Source organism: Poecile atricapillus, chromosome 7 (genome assembly GCF_030490865.1).
Source record: "Poecile atricapillus isolate bPoeAtr1 chromosome 7, bPoeAtr1.hap1, whole genome shotgun sequence".
NCBI classification, from domain to species: Eukaryota; Metazoa; Chordata; class Aves; order Passeriformes; family Paridae; genus Poecile; species Poecile atricapillus.
Window position 1 is genome coordinate 23,119,198 of NC_081255.1, and position 14,820 is coordinate 23,134,017.

At 56.5% G+C, this 14,820-nt stretch overlaps 2 protein-coding genes across 8 annotated transcripts; both read left to right on the plus strand.

Moving 5' to 3' along the window:
• The first annotated feature begins 10 nt into the window (after positions 1-10).
• Positions 11-7,452, plus strand: MPL (MPL proto-oncogene, thrombopoietin receptor). Of its 7 annotated transcripts, XM_058843154.1 has the most exons (12): positions 11-1,861; positions 3,955-4,081; positions 4,423-4,598; positions 4,822-5,081; positions 5,158-5,314; positions 5,481-5,610; positions 5,881-6,053; positions 6,157-6,299; positions 6,426-6,647; positions 6,734-6,846; positions 6,974-7,061; positions 7,148-7,452. In XM_058843154.1, exons 1-12 carry the CDS (start codon positions 1,609-1,611, stop codon positions 7,349-7,351), a joined length of 2,046 nt encoding a protein of 681 aa, XP_058699137.1. In that variant the 5' UTR covers positions 11-1,608; the 3' UTR covers positions 7,352-7,452. The 7 variants fall into 7 exon arrangements, with proteins under 7 accessions (XP_058699137.1, XP_058699132.1, XP_058699131.1 ...); XM_058843149.1 differs by having other exon boundaries at positions 6,426-6,585; positions 6,759-6,846; positions 6,974-7,431; XM_058843148.1 differs by having other exon boundaries at positions 6,157-6,585; positions 6,759-6,846; positions 6,974-7,431.
• A 47-nt stretch (positions 7,453-7,499) lies between these two features.
• On the plus strand, positions 7,500-12,973 carry CDC20 (cell division cycle 20). The gene is made up of 11 exons (XM_058843155.1): positions 7,500-7,657; positions 8,019-8,215; positions 8,777-8,922; positions 9,553-9,649; positions 10,193-10,321; positions 10,683-10,879; positions 11,222-11,316; positions 11,649-11,880; positions 11,990-12,115; positions 12,275-12,392; positions 12,701-12,973. The coding sequence occupies exons 1-11, from the start codon at positions 7,611-7,613 to the stop codon at positions 12,877-12,879; spliced, it is 1,563 nt and encodes a 520-aa protein (XP_058699138.1). The 5' UTR covers positions 7,500-7,610; the 3' UTR covers positions 12,880-12,973.
• The last annotated feature ends 1,847 nt before the right edge of the window (positions 12,974-14,820 follow it).

A 14,820-nucleotide genomic window follows, 5' to 3' on the forward strand; every position in this document is an offset into this window, starting at 1 on the left:
ATATCCAGCATTCCCAGAGAAGTCCCAGGTCTCATCCTGCCATGGAGATGGGTTCTCTTGGGATCCAACTGGGATCTTTTCCCACACACACAATTTAAGACTTGGTCTTGTCCCCAAAGGGATATGGAGAACAAACTATGTCCTTCCTGTGCACAGCTGCCCCTTGTATGCTTGAAAATTGTTCCTGCAGCTTTCCCCTCAGCTGGCTGCTCTTTAAAGGGATGGCCCTGCTCCTCCAGCTGGGTCCTGTGCAGCTGTGCAACTCCACACCCTTCCCTGCCTGGCCAGCTGGCACCTCCCAGCACTGTGCCAAGCCATCAGGTAATTTCCCACATCTGGCAAAGTGATGGCTGTGTTTGACCAGCCTGCTCAGACATGCCAATCCCTCGAGGGTCACCTGAGCTCTTCACTGACCCTCCTGGAGGAGCTCCTGTCCCAGGCTTTGGTCCCTCACCTGCACTGCTGCTGTTTGTTACCCTGAGAATGGTTGGGCTTCACCTATGCTGGCTTCAGCTTGCTCAGCCCTGGACATGCTACCCAGATTGTCTTCTATATTATTCTATTATTCTATTCTTCTATTCATCTTCTGTAGTCCCACGAGAAACAAGAGTGGCTCCTGCAGAGCCTGGTAAACCTGCTGGAGACAGGGGCATTTGCATTGTCCTTCTGGGCAAGTCTTTTATCCCCAGAAGGTCTCTGAATCCTGTCAATACCATTCTGATTTTCCTTTCTGAGCTCTCCAGTGCTCCGTGGTGTCAACTGCAGCTGTTAGTGAGCAGCCTCTCTGCCCCATCCCTGAGGTCCCCAGTGAATCAGTGATGGGGACTGGCCCTCATGAACAGCCTGACATGTGCCACTGCTTCTGCAAACCCTCTGCTCCCAGCTGGGAACAGTGTCCGGGGCAGTGTCACCAGTCCTGCTCACACCTACCTCTTTCTGCTTCTTTTGACAAAATTTGTCAGTGGCAGGTTGGGGCTGGCTGCTCCTGTCTCCACTCAGTGCCTCTGTTGCTGTCCTCAGCTGCTGGGCTTGAAGAAGCAAACCTAGCCTTGGTGCACAGGGGACAGAGGTCCAAGAGGTTCCTTGTGTCCTGCCTGGTGCCCCCCGGGCTCAGCAACAGTGCTGTGCCCTGGCAGGGCAGGAGACCCTCCAGCCACCAAAAGCAGTGGACTGGCATGAGGTTGAGTTTGAGTGTGGGACCTAACTCTGGTGGCCCTGCTCCTGCACCACCACCACCACTAGCACCTCTGTGGGTTCTGCCCCCTGTGCCTGCAGCTCTGCCCCCAGCACAGCCATGGAGACAGTGCTGCTGGCAGAGCAGACCTGGAGTTCACCAGGGCCGAATGCCACAGGACACAATGGAGGCAAATCCCCTGTGCCATATCCCATGCTCGCATGTGGCACAGCCCCAACAGCCTGCCTTGCCCCTCACAGGGGCCTCCCTAATTTCTTGGGGGTTGTTTTTCTTCCTACCCCATCCTCCCAGCATGCCAGTAGCCACAAGGGCAGGACATGCCACCTATCTGATAGGAGCAGTCTCTCTTGGCACTGGGGCCGGCGGCAGAGGGGCTGTGGCATTGTGGTTTCAGGAACAGGGAAGTGCTGGTGATGGGGCGGGGGGAGCCCCCAGCCAGGCTTCCTGAGCTGCACAGCCACCACTTCCCAGATAAAGGTATCGCCCAGAGGAGCCGCAGCAGCTCCCAGGACACTGGGAAGGGCCGAGTGCGGCACGTGTGGCTCCAGCACATGGGTTGCAGGATGGCAGCCTGCCTGTGCCAGAGCTGGCAGCTCTCACTGCTCCCTGCCATCCTGCTCAGCCTCCGCAGCCCACCATCAGCCCCTGAGCCAGTGACATCCCAAGGTAGGTCCTTGGGACTATTTTCTCCCCTAAAGGACGGGTCAGAGAGGAGCTAGAATGCCAGTGGGCAGCGAGTACCTCACAGCAGCCAAAATCTACAGAATTGGGAAGGGGGCATTCCAGGAGGGTGTGCAGGGGTGGTCAGGGTGAGAAATGGAGTGCCCTTCTCACCTGTGGGACAACCTGAGGTGCTTGGAGTAAAGGAACATGATGATCTCTGCAAGCAGTGCTTGGCTGCCCCTGGGGATGGCAGCCAGGTGCTCCCAGTCCTGTTCAGGTAGCAGAGGGGCTCCTCACTCATTAGAAGTTCTCAGAGTTATGACATGATAAGGGCTTGAGCAAGACTCAACATCTGATGGCACAGCTCTGCACCACAGGCAATGCAATGGCACTTCCAGGCTAACCCCATGTTCCTGCATCAGGTTTGCCGTGATCTTACTGTTCTGCTGGACACCCTCATCTGAGCTGATAGCTGGCCCCAGTCTGGCTCATTGCACCTGCCAGAGCCACTCCTCAACTTTGTCTCATTTCAGGCTTCTCCATGCATTCTATGAGTGCCTCTTTAGCCTCTTTAGAACTTTCTGTAACACCATAAAAAGCATTAACTGAATAAAACCCTGTTGATCTCCTGTTTGTCTCTCCAGCTCTGCCCCCTCCCCGGATCTCTGGCCAGGACAGACTCAGGAGCACATTTTGAGTCACTCCCATAGGGGCAGTGGGACAAGGGTCAGGGTAGGACTCATCCTCTCTCTGCCCACAGCCTCTGCAAAGTCGTTGTGCCTTGAGCCCTCCACTGGCTTGGCAGCACTGCCCGAGCATGGCTGGTGTGGGCTGCAGAGCTGGGCAGCTGCCCTTCCTGAGAAGTGGGATGTGCTCAGCAAAGATGCTCTGATAGCCCACAGGACCAGGGTGGCCTCCCACTGATGCCATGGGTCCCTGTGCCACCAAGCTGCTGGGACCTGGCCACTTCATCTCCTGGGGCTCGGAGCTGGGTGAGGGCATGCCTGGGCTGGGGTAATGGGGGCAAAAAGAGCAGAACAGCTGGGAGGCTGTGGTGGTGATGGGACAGTGGGCATGGAGAAGAAGGCAACACAGGACTGGGAAATGAGGAACAGGGCTGGGGGCTTCAAGGCAAGAGATGGGACAGGGCAAGCAGGACAGCAAGAAGGTGGCAAGAACATTTGAGAACTGTGACTTATTCTTTGCCTAGGGTGGGCTCAATTGTCAGCGCAGTGGGTGTGTAGCAGAGAATGGATACACTCAGCAAATGCAGCAGACATTGGCAGAGGACTTGTGCGGTCCCAAAGTTGGGGACAACCCCTGGGGAAGGCAGCAAATGCCAGTAGGAAGAGGAGGAGGAGGGCTGGAAGAGATCCCAGGGCAGAGGGAGTGGGGGAGAAGGGACTACTGAAGCAATGCTGGGGGCAGCAAGATCACCCCTGTGCATTACACATCTGCATCTTGGGGCTGTCCCCTCTTCCAGGACAACAGGGGCAGACACCCATATGTCAGCAGAGCTACCAGTGCTTCGGATGAAGATCCTGCAGGGTGTGATGCTCCAGTTTGTCCATGTAACGACAGGGAGCACGGCTTACTGAGGGGGGCAGAGAAACCCACATGCCCCCAGGGCAGTCCCTGGGCAGTGGTTTGGGCATCACCCCTGCTCAGGACCTCATGCCCCCACACCAGCCCTCAGGCCCTTTTTCTTTCCCTGGGGTGCTGCTCCTCCTTATCTCACTTCCGTGCATCTTCCGGCACGAGCAGGGCAGGGGTGCTTCCCCCTGATCGCTGTGCCCTGAGCTCCCCTCCAACCACAGGGCTATTTTGGGATGTTTGTTTGTCCTCGAGGAGCTCATGTTCTGAGGAGGGGGGCATGGTGGGGCCGGGGGGAACCCTTCATCAGCCAGGACCCCAGTGCAAGCCAGCAGCCAGCATGGGTGCCATGTCCCTCCCCAGTGTGCCAAGCTGTGGAGAGCACCTGTGCCATGGCCCTGCTCAGGCTGACCCCCATGCCAGCGGGCATGGAGCAGGTGGAAGCAGGTGAGATGGGGATGGGTTTGTGCCCAGGGGATCCTTCATGCCCACACTCCTCCCAGACGCTGCACTGCTAGCAGGCCTGTCCGAGGACATCCTCTGTTTCTCCCGCTCCTTTGAGGACCTCACCTGCTTCTGGGATGAGGAGGAGACAACTGGGATGTGCCACTTCTACTACTGGTACAGCAGGTAGGAGATGGTGGGGACACAGCCCAGCCTCTTCCTTACTGCACAGACAGCAGCAGAGTTGGGGTGTCACAGCAATCTGGGCCATCCCAGTGGCTCCAAGCTGCAAGGAGAGATGGAGAGCCCACAGAAGCTACACAGCAGCCACTGTGGCTGCACTGAGCCTGCAGCAGGGCTGGGGCCTTGGCTGTCCCACAGGGGATGGTGCCCTGCAGTAGATGGTGGCACAGGAAAGGAGCTGGGGACACTGAGGTCTTGGTGCTGTGCCCCACATTCCCTCTCCTCAAGCTTGGCCTGAGACAGGAGGTGTGAGGTGCTGCAAGACCCCACTGTCCATTCCTCAGGGATGCGCCCACAGCGTGCATGGTCTCCACATGGCACCATGGGACTGGTGGGAAGCGACATGTCTGCGTCTTCCCCAGCCAGGACGTGCGGCTCTTCACCCAACTCCACCTCCGTGTCCTGGATGCCACCACAAACTACACAAAGTATTGGCGGGAGCTCAGCGTGGATGCAGTGGGTGAGTTCCTCTGACTGGGCGATACTCTGTGACAACAGGACAGTCCCCAGATCTGGCGCCCCTGACCTTCTGCCTGCCACAGGGGCTGGCAACACCCTGAGCCCTGCATGCTGGCCACACAGGCAGCTTTGGGGGGGACTTCCATGTGTTCCCCAGCAGGACCAGGCATTGCCCAGACCGGGGCTGCTGCAGGAGGGCAAACACCCTGGCATGTTCTCTGCAGGTCTCATTGCTCCCCCAGCGAACATCACGGCCCGCTGGGCTGGGGCTGCGGGGCAGATCTGTGTGTCGTGGCAGCCACCACTCGCTGACTTCCTGAACTTCTTCCTCTACGAGGTGCAGTGCTGCCCTGCCAGCTCCCCAGGGATGCCCTGCAACACCACACTGAATCCCGGGGGGCAGCACCCTGGAGACCCCTCCATCGAGTCCACTGTCAGCACCCACACACCCAGGGCTGGAGAAGCCTCCCCGGGAGTGGGGCAGGTACATAGAGGGGTCAGGGATGGGCAGGGGGGTTTGGAGCCTGCAGTTGCTCCTCAGCTTGGCCCCTCTCCTACAGAGGCTGGTCCAGGCCAACACCTGGGTGGTGCTCCGGGACCTGCAACCAGGGGTGAGGTACCACATCCAGGTGCGCAGCAAGCCCGACGGTACCTCCATGGACGGCGTCTGGGGGCCCTGGTCACAGGCAGTGGCTGCAGAGACACCCCACTCCTCTGGTGAGCAGCCGTCCCCTCTGCAGGGGTGCTGGCAGGAGCGACAGGGAGGCACCCACGCCTGGGGCTGCAGGGGGTGGGAGTCCTGCTGTAGGTGAGGTACAACACCCAAGTTTTGGGGGGCCAAGGGGAAGCAGCCCCTTCCCTGCCCTGGCTCTCGCCTGCCCAGGAGACATCGGGCTGTGCTGCAGTACCCCTGACCTGCGGCACGTGCACTGCGAGTGGAGCTGGGACCCTGCAGAGACCCACAGCTCCCATCAGCTCTTCTACCGGCCACCTCCAAACGGGGCTGGCACAAGGTAAGGGGCATGGCAGGCATACGGCACTCAGGCAGGCACATCCCACAGACCACTGGTCCTGCTGGGTCCCAGTATCCCACACTGGGCCTCTTACCCTACCCTTGCTCTGTCCTGTCCTACAACCACCAATCTCATATCTCCTCACCACCTCTCCTGGCCACATTGCACCTCCAACTACAAGCAGCAGTAGCCTTCCTGGGCAAGTGCAGGAGGAATGCTGGCTGTGGGAATGCTTTGGTGGGACTGACTGGCTCCCCACTCCTCCCACAGGGAAGATGCATGGCAACAGTGCGGGGAGGTGAGCAGGGGGGCACAGAGCACCCATGCCTGCACCTTTCAGCCCAAGGCTGGCAGTGCCATCTCCGTCCTGGTGAATGTCACACGGACCCACATGCTGCCCACACTCAGCTACTTCAAAGAACCCTTTTGGCTGCACCAGGCTGGTGAGTCCCAGTGCCACTACAGCCCCTGCCTGGCTCACAGGGGACACAGTGTCCCATGATCCCTTTCACAGGAGCGACACATGCCTGTCCCCAACACCAACAGTGCTCACAGAAGCCCCACAGCTTGTGCAGGCGACAGTGTCGCAGGGCCGGCTGAGCCTGCAGTGGCTGCCGCCCCTGGAGCTGCTGGCAGAGCAGCTGGACTACCAGGTCCGCTATGCCACGGAGAACAGCCATGACTGGAAGGTAGGGCCTGGTCAGGATACCCCGAGCAGCCCTGCCCACCTCCGCGGTCAGGCAAACCGGGACCCGCCCTTTGGTGCCTTGGCCACCCCAGAGCAGCCATGCCTCCAGCTCGGCTGTGCCCCGCAGGTCCTGCAGGTTCCACGAGCAGCTAGGAAAGAAGTCCTGGACCTGCGACCAGGCACCCGCTACCACGCCCAGGTGCGGGCGCAGCCCAGCGGGCCGTGGTACCAGGGCAGCTGGAGCGCCTGGTCCAAACCTGTTGTGGTTGATGCCATGGCTGATACGGGTAAGAGACAGGGCAGGGCTGGAGGCTGGAGCAGCCAGGCGGCTGACCGCAGGAGACGGAGAGTGCTGGAAACGGAGTGGGGAGCAGCGGGCAGAGTGGGACAGGTTTGCGAAGGGCTCAGAGGTGGTGAGTCTGGGAAGGGCTACAGCTCCAGCGTTCCTCCTCCGATGCAGGCTGGCTCATCCCCAGCGTTGCGGTGGTGCTGCTGCTCTTCTCAGCAGTGCTCCTGGGGCTGCGGTGCACCTTCCCCTCCCTCTACAGGTAAAGGGCTGTGCCGGGGGCGGGCGGGGGCGTCCAGCAAGGGGTGTCCAAGCCTGGGCACCTTGCACGGGGCATCAGGGCACCCCAAGTCTGAGGGTACCTTCGATGCCCCTTCCCCCCTACCCAGCAATGTGAAAGAGAAACTCTGGCCACCTGTTCCTGACCTGCACCGTGCTCTGGGCAACTTCCTCCAGGAGAGCAGCAAGCACGGCCAGGTGAGGGGCTGGAGCAGGGCGGCTCAGCTCACTCCGGGGGCAGCTCGAAGGGCGGCCCCTACCACGTCCACTGCGTGTCCCCCCAGGACAGCGCCTTCGACAAGCAGCCGCCGGAGGAGGCCGTCGTGCCCTGCCTACTGGAGGTGCTGCCCGGCCCGCGGCGCGAGGCGGGCCCGCCACCGGAGCACGCTGGGGGCCGCCTGTCCAGCACGGACATCGCCAACCAGTCCTACCTGCTCATGAGCGGCTGGGAGCCGCGAGGAGCCACGACCGCCCCCACCCCGCCATAAACGCGCGTCCTCACACAAGCACCCGCCTGGTCCCTCCTTCGCCGCCCCGCCCCCTCAGGCCGGATAGCCCCGCCCCCTCGGGCCGGATAGCCCCGCCCCCTCAGGCCGGATAGCCCCGCCCAGCCCGGCATGCCCCGCCCCCAAACCGCACTCGCCCCACGGCTCAGCCAATCGCGTTGCGTCGCGCGGCTGTCGCCTGGCAGCTCGCGGCCGTTGGGTTTGAAGCGGCCAACCGGGGCCCGTCCGCGCGCCGTTTAAAATGCTGCGGCGCAGGCGGGGCGGGCGAGCGGCGGCGGCGCGGCGGCGGTGAGTGAGACAGCGCCGGGGTGGTCGGGGAGGCAGCTTTGAGGCGCAGTCTCCAGCGGGAAGGTTGTGGTGAAGGGGACGAGGGGAAGGGTGAATGTCCCTTAGCGGAGACAGCCCCGTAGAGCGGCTGGGAGGGATGTTGGCTGAGAGAAGGGAGCCCCGACGAGCGGAGGGCGGGCGTGTCGACTGGTGGAAAGTGCCTCTAGGAGCGGTTGGGGAGAGGGGGGGGTGTTCGGTGGTGGGGAGGAGTCCGAGGAGCGGCCGGAGGGCTTGGAAGGTCCGGTGGTGAGGAGGCCGGCGGGGCCCGTCGGAGCCGGCTGCAGCCCGGCCGCTGGGCCCGGCTGACGCCGCCCGCCCGCAGGACCATGGCGCAGTTCCTGTTCGAGGCGGACCTGCACGGGCTGCTGAAGCTGGACACGCCGATCCCGAACGCTCCGCCGGCGCGATGGCAGCGCAAGGCCAAGGAGAGCGGCCCCGGGCCCAGCCCCGTCGGCGTGTCGCCCATGAAGCCGGCCAATCGCTCCCATAGCTCCAGCAAGACGCCGTCCAAGACACCCGGTGAGTGCCGGCCATCAGCGGCAGAGGTTGAGTGCTGGAGTTTCTCCTAGGCTGCTTGTCTGTAGCCACGAGGCTCTGGGCTCCCTGCCACGCTGCTCTACCGGCTTGCTGGTCAGGCAGGAGGAGGTGGGCTGTGCTCCTCGTAATCACCCACCTCCTTCCCAGCATGACGGGCAGAGCTCTGAGCACTGGAGCTGCCGAACTGCTGATCCCCCAGCTGAGCCTTGCTGGTGTAACTGCATGTTAGGACAAGTGTGGGTGGGACTGTCAGCTGACAGCTTTACATCCTGTAACAGTGTTTTTATATCCTCCCCTCATCTATGGACGCTGGAATTGTTGCACCAGGGCCAAGGAGTTGTTTCCTGACCGTCCCTAACCAGAGTTTGGTGGCAGGGGGAAAAGTATAAGTTAGTTGTGACTGGGTGGCATGAGATCTGAGTCCTGCTTGTCTAGAATTTGTCTGGTGGGTGTGATGTGGAAGAGTGCTGGGTTTGCTCTCATGAAAGCTCTAACACAGGCTGTTAAATAGCTGTAAGACAGTGTTTTCATATGTGAATGCAGGCAAATCTGGATCCAAAATTCAAAGCACCCCCACAAAGGCTGGGGGGGATCGCTACATTCCCAGCCGCAGCGCTATGCAGATGGAGATGGCAAATTTCCTCCTCACCAAAGAGAATGACCCTGCTGAGGAATCACCTACCAAGAAGGTGAGCATGTTTCTAAGTTACAGTTACTTCAACAACGACTACCAAACACTTAATCCTTCCTGACCTTTTACAAAGAAGTAAACTATAAGTTCTATCAAGTGGGACTGACAAGCCCGAGCCATCACTACTTGCAATTCTGGGCTTTGAGAGCCTAGGATGAGACTGGAGCTGTGGAGATTGCCACACACTCTAGCCTATCCTGCTTCTGGTAGCAAAATTTAGCTTTTGACTAATGAGGCTTTAAAATATAGCAGGCAACAAAAACACAAAGCTGTGAGCCTATGCAAAGTGAAACTGCTGGTGGTAGCTATTCTAGGACAATGTCTACACAGGGAATGCTTCTGGAATGTTTTACACTGTTCTGAAATCTGTTTATGAAGCATTTGATCACTTGTGGCTGTGGCTTTTCCCACTGGCAATGACACTGAATTTGCCATTGTATGAAAATCTGAGCAGGACAATGTGTGAAAGTCTTAGGGAAAACTGTTTCAATCTACCTGTCTGTGGCTGACCCTTGCAGCACAGTTGAACACCTCCTGATTCTAAAAGAAGGGGACTTAGGTGTCTGTTTTAACTGCAGTGTGGGAATTGTTTTAACTGTGTTTGACTGAGGGTGATTTGTCTCCATAGGAGCAACAGAAAGCCTGGGCAGTGAATCTGAATGGTTTTGATGTAGAAGAGGCAAAGATCCTCCGTCTCAGTGGAAAGCTACAGAATGCTCCAGAAGGTACGATACAGGGTCTGTGGGAGCTGAATCAGCAGGGGAGATCTGGTCAGAGGAACAGCAACACAGAGGCTCTGTATGTGGTCACAGGAGAAATCAGCTGGTTTCTGAGAGCTATACCCACTGGTGTTGTTTCCTCTCTTTGGGGTCCTGAGGTTGAGGGAGGGCATAACAGTTACAGTTATTTAGTTACAGAATTTATTTAGGAAAATTGCTATGAGTGCCGGTTCCTCACCCATACTCCAGGTTGCAAACCTTCTTGAGATCTGCAAGAGCATCAAACTCTCGGCTGTGCACTTTCTAGCTTAACTGTAACTAAATAGGATACAAAACCCCAAGTGTTTGTTAAATTTGTTTCCATGAATGAGGGAATTGTAACTCACCCCTGTTCAGCAATTCACACTGCCAGTGATGTTAGCACACTGCACTCTTGTGAATCTATCTTGTAGAACTTTATTTTCATTCCAAGGGATTCCTAGTTGGGTGAGCAGCACTCAGCTGGGAGGAAACTAACTCAGGTTAATAAACCTGTTCCTCCGCACACAGGCTATCAGAATAACCTGAAAGTGCTCTACAGTCAGAGAATGACGCCTGGATCCAGCAGGAAGAATAGCAGATACATTCCGTCAATGCCAGACCGGATCTTGGATGCACCAGAGATCCGCAATGACTACTGTAAGTGGGCTGCATGGTTGAGTGCTGGACTTCCACAAACAACACTCTGCACTGGAGTGCTGACCCTAGGACAGTGTAACTGGGCAGCTTGTATTATTTTGTGCACCCAGGCTAGCACAGACCACTTCTGGAGTGTCCCTGTGTAGCCTTACAGGAACAGTGGCCTAGGGCACTGTATAGATGACTGGGAGCAGGGTACCTGACCTCACCAGCTGGTTACAGTGACACCCAGAAGACTGCCCCTTACTAGTACGTGTGTGCGTGCACATGTGCACACACACACCTGCTGCATCAGCATGGGTGAAGGGCAGGGCTCTCTAGGTAAGCATGGTGTAACCTGCATTGCTCTTTCAAATTGTAGATCTGAATCTCATAGACTGGAGCTCCCAGAACTTCCTGGCAGTGGCTCTGGACAACTCTGTTTATCTGTGGAATCATGCTTCTGGGGAGATTATCCAGCTGCTGCAGATGGAGCATCCAGATGTTTACATTTCCTCTGTGTCATGGATTAAAGAAGGAAACTACCTTGCTGTTGGTACAAGTAGTGCTGAGGTCCAGGTGAGTGCAAGAGTAAAACTAGAGGTGTTTCCTAGGGGTTGACAGAATTGTGGGGCCTGGGGACAAAAAGCTTGGCTGGCAGAGAAAAGGACACCATGCACCTGACTTGTGTTCCGTGGTGTGGGGTGGAACTGCCCTAGCCAAGTGCAGCAGGCCAAGGCAGGGTTTGGTTTGGGGGTTTTCTGATAAGTGGCATTACCTTCTGTGCTACAGTCATGAGATAGAAATTTTCTTTGTTCCCATACTGAGAAGGCTGAATACCAGAGCCTGTGCAGTGAGGTTCCTAGGGCATAGCAACAGGACTGGGTTTCCTCTGAAGAACTTTTTACTTTGCCTCTCTAGCTATGGGACATTCAGCAGCAGAAACGTCTCCGAAACATGACCAGCCATTGTGCCCGTGTGGGAACCCTCAGCTGGAACAGCTACATCCTCTCCAGGTAAAGCAGTGGGTCAAGGGCAGTTTCCAGCTGTTGAAAATTCCTATCCCTCAGTCCAAGCATGGTGTGAGTTAGGGATGGCAGAGAGAAGTTTCTGTCCTGGCTTAGGATTCTTAGTCAGTCTTAGCTGTTGGGAGAGTGAGGATAATATCTTCTGTATTGCACTTGGCACTGAAGTTGTAAAGAACGTGTGTGTTTCACTCACACCAACAGACCAGTGTTGCTGGGAACACTGAAACCCAGTGACAGGTTCAGCAATCTTGCAACAACAAAGATGGATTTGGGTCAAAATGTGTCAACCTGACCCTGCAACCCTTCTCTTCTCTCTGCAGCGGGGCACGGACTGGCCACATCCACCACCATGATGTCCGAGTGGCTGAGCATCATGTGGCTACCCTTGCTGGCCACACACAGGAGGTGTGCGGACTCAAATGGTCTCTAGATGGCCGCTACCTGGCCAGTGGTGGCAATGACAATCTGGTGAACGTCTGGCCATGCACCCAAGGTGGGGGTGGAGACTTTGCTCCTGTACAGACCTTCACTCAGCACCAGGGTGCTGTCAAGGTGAGCACAGGGCTGCCAGGGGCAGATGGCTGTGTGCAAGGCAGATGTGCAGCACTGGCTGGGTGCAGGTTGCCTCTTGTATGTCTTAAAATGAACTCTTCTCTTTCAGGCTGTGGCATGGTGCCCATGGCAGATGAATGTTCTAGCCACTGGAGGTGGCACTAGTGACAGACATATCCGCATCTGGAATGTGTGCTCTGGTGCCTGCCTCAGTACTGTTGATGCCCATTCCCAGGTGAGACATGAACAACACCTTCTGGCAGCACACCCACACAGAGCTGCTGGCTCCTTAGGCCCAGAGGCATGGGAAAGGAAGGGGGGGCAATGCTCACCTCTGAGTGGGTAAGCATCAGCACAAGCTGTTTGTCTTACCTGTGTTCCTGCCTCTTCTCAGGTCTGTTCTATCCTGTGGTCAACAAACTACAAGGAGTTCATTTCAGGCCATGGCTTTGCACAGAATCAGCTGGTTCTATGGAAGTATCCAACAATGACCAAGGTTGCAGAGCTGCAAGGTAGGTGGACGTGGCCTGGGCAAGGGGGGGCTGTTAGAGGTTGAAGGAAGCTGCACTGCTTGCTTTGAGCTCACAGCATCACTGATACTGGATGGTATCCAGGGGCCTGAGGCTAGGAGTAAGGTATGCCCCATGGGCTTTGGAAGAAATACCATTGTTCCAGGTGTATGCTTGGGGTCTGAAATCATGCTGCCACAGCCAGGGTGGGGACAGCTATGCAAGCTGGCAGGGCTCATGGGAGCATATAGGAGTAAATGTATATATGCTGATCAGCTCAGCCTTGACTGCACCCTTATCTTCCTCCTCAGGTCATACTGCCAGAATCTTGAACCTGACTATGAGCCCTGATGGTACAACAGTGGCCTCAGCAGCTGCTGATGAAACACTGCGACTCTGGCGCTGTTTTGAGATGGACCCCATAAAGAAGAAGGAGAAAGAGAAGGCAAACAGTGCCAAAAGCAGTATTATTCACCAGAGCATCCGCTGAAAGCACAAGGTTGTTGTGGGGAGGGGGATATGTGGTTTACACACTGTACAGTATTTTAAATGTTAATAAATTGCTTAACTTGACATTTTCTTAATGGAGTCTGAAGGAAGAAAATGCTATGGTTCCCAGACCCAGGTCCTCCCTGAGGCTGGGGCTCTCGGCAAATGGTGGCCACACAAACACAAATTCTGTTGTGTCTTGGCTCACAACCACAGCGGCCTTACTCTGGCTCTGGAGGCAACACTCAGTTTAGTTTGTCTTCTTAGCTACAGGCAGCCATCACTACCTGTTTATACTGCTGGGAATTAGAGTAGCTATTGGAAAAAGGAGGGGGGTTAACATACAGCAGCAGCTGTAATCACCCTGAAGGCCAGAAAGGGGCTAGCACTGGCCTAAAGTCTGATGCAAAACAAAAGGTTAGTTTACACTGCTACAGCCAGCCTGCCTGCCATGCAAAGCACCCCCAACCCTGTGCTCAGCCTTCAGTCACATATTCTTCCAACAACTCTGAACTGTCGTCCCCTCCTGCTGACAGGAACCCCTGGTTACCCTGCTGTGGCTTCGTGCAGTGGAGCAGGCACCAGGACTCAGCTGCCATTTGTTGGAGCATGACTCCCCTGTACCTGGAGCAATGCCTTTTTTCCCAAGCTGAATTGTGCTGGAGCAAGTTGCAGGCAACCTGTTTGAGCCCTTACCTGACCTGCGCTCCCGCCATGCTGCTCTGCATGGTGGAGCCACAGTGTCTGAGGTAGTGGGGCTCCACAGACCTATCAAGCCTGTCCTTCAGCTGCACCAGCATTGCCAGGGGCTGCTGGGGACACTGCACAGATGCTAAGCACCTTGGCCTGTGCAAAGCAACTCCACAAAGCCTGTCTCCCATCAGCCCTCAGTGAATTAGCTGAGGGTGGATTATTAACCGTTCTCACCTTCCCCTCAGCACAGTACCACACTGTACCTAGCACCAGCTGTGCCTCCAGAGCTTTACACCAGCTGGAACCTTCAAAAGTTGGAAACCTGTGCTCTGCCAAGGCCAGTGAGAATGTAACCACACCCAGCAGAGCACCCCCCCCCCCCCCCGAGCTGATATGGGGGGCAGAGTCTCAAAAAACAGCAGCTGAGCCCAGCACCTTACCAGCAGTGCTGCTGGTGCATCCCCATTTGGCCACCTGGGAAAGACCACAGGAGGTCCAAGGAAGGAGCACCCCCTCTTTAGACACAAATCCTAGGCTGCAGCTGCCTCCAATGGGGAAGCAGGCAGGAACCCAGATGCAAGGTTGGGTTCTTCCCCAGAGCTGTGCTGCTGTTGTCGAAGACCTACCCCACACCCCTATACTTTGGTGCTGGGAGTTAGCACAGACTTGCCTTCTAGGCTGATCAGGCCTTCCCTGCTCCCTGACCTGGAAGGAAGGTTTTATATATCTGAAAGCTGCTGTAATTTTTTCACTCCCGTGTAAGAGCAGCTCAGCTTTCTCTGACAAGCTCTTTCTCCTTAGCACATACCCCACCCCCCAGCTGATGTACATTACACAGCCCTTGAAAGTCCTCTGAGCATTACTAGAGGGTAATGATATTGCAGGGTCTTTGGCTCCATACTGGTCCCTTACAGTCTTGGAGTGAGGAAGAGCAGAGGAAGGAAGTGGGCACTGATCCAACAGGCCCAGTAAACACAGCCCTATAAGGTGTGAATTCAGTTCACAGCATGGCAGCATATTAATTACCAAGTGCCATGGCCAGCCCTTAGAAGAGCACAGCTAACAGGAACAATTGGAGGAAGGGAGAACAGAGCATATGCAGGGAACAGCCCATTTTAAAATGCAAGCCTAAGTAGTTTAAAGCATTGTTACTATTTTGGGAAAAAGCAAAGACAATCCTGTCTTTACCAAAAGCCTGCTGGAGGGGAGAAGGAGGCTTAACAGGAAAAGATCCATGTCAGCTGGACTA

What these genes read in the sequence shown, in the direction of transcription:
- CDC20 (XM_058843155.1), top strand. Translation starts at nt 7,611, where the DNA reads ATGCTGCGGCGCAGGCGGGGCGGGCGAGCGGCGGCGGCGCGGCGGCG. An exon ending in GACGCCGTCCAAGACACCCG is followed by an intron (nt 8,216 to 8,776) that starts GTGAGTGCCGGC and finishes ATGTGAATGCAG; the next exon opens with GCAAATCTGGATCCAAAATT. An exon ending in CAAGGTTGCAGAGCTGCAAG is followed by an intron (nt 12,393 to 12,700) that starts GTAGGTGGACGT and finishes CTTCCTCCTCAG; the next exon opens with GTCATACTGCCAGAATCTTG.
- MPL (XM_058843148.1), top strand. Translation starts at nt 1,609, where the DNA reads ATGGGGCGGGGGGAGCCCCCAGCCAGGCTTCCTGAGCTGCACAGCCAC. An exon ending in CCAAACGGGGCTGGCACAAG is followed by an intron (nt 5,611 to 5,880) that starts GTAAGGGGCATG and finishes CTCCTCCCACAG; the next exon opens with GGAAGATGCATGGCAACAGT. An exon ending in CTTTTGGCTGCACCAGGCTG is followed by an intron (nt 6,054 to 6,156) that starts GTGAGTCCCAGT and finishes CAACACCAACAG; the next exon opens with TGCTCACAGAAGCCCCACAG.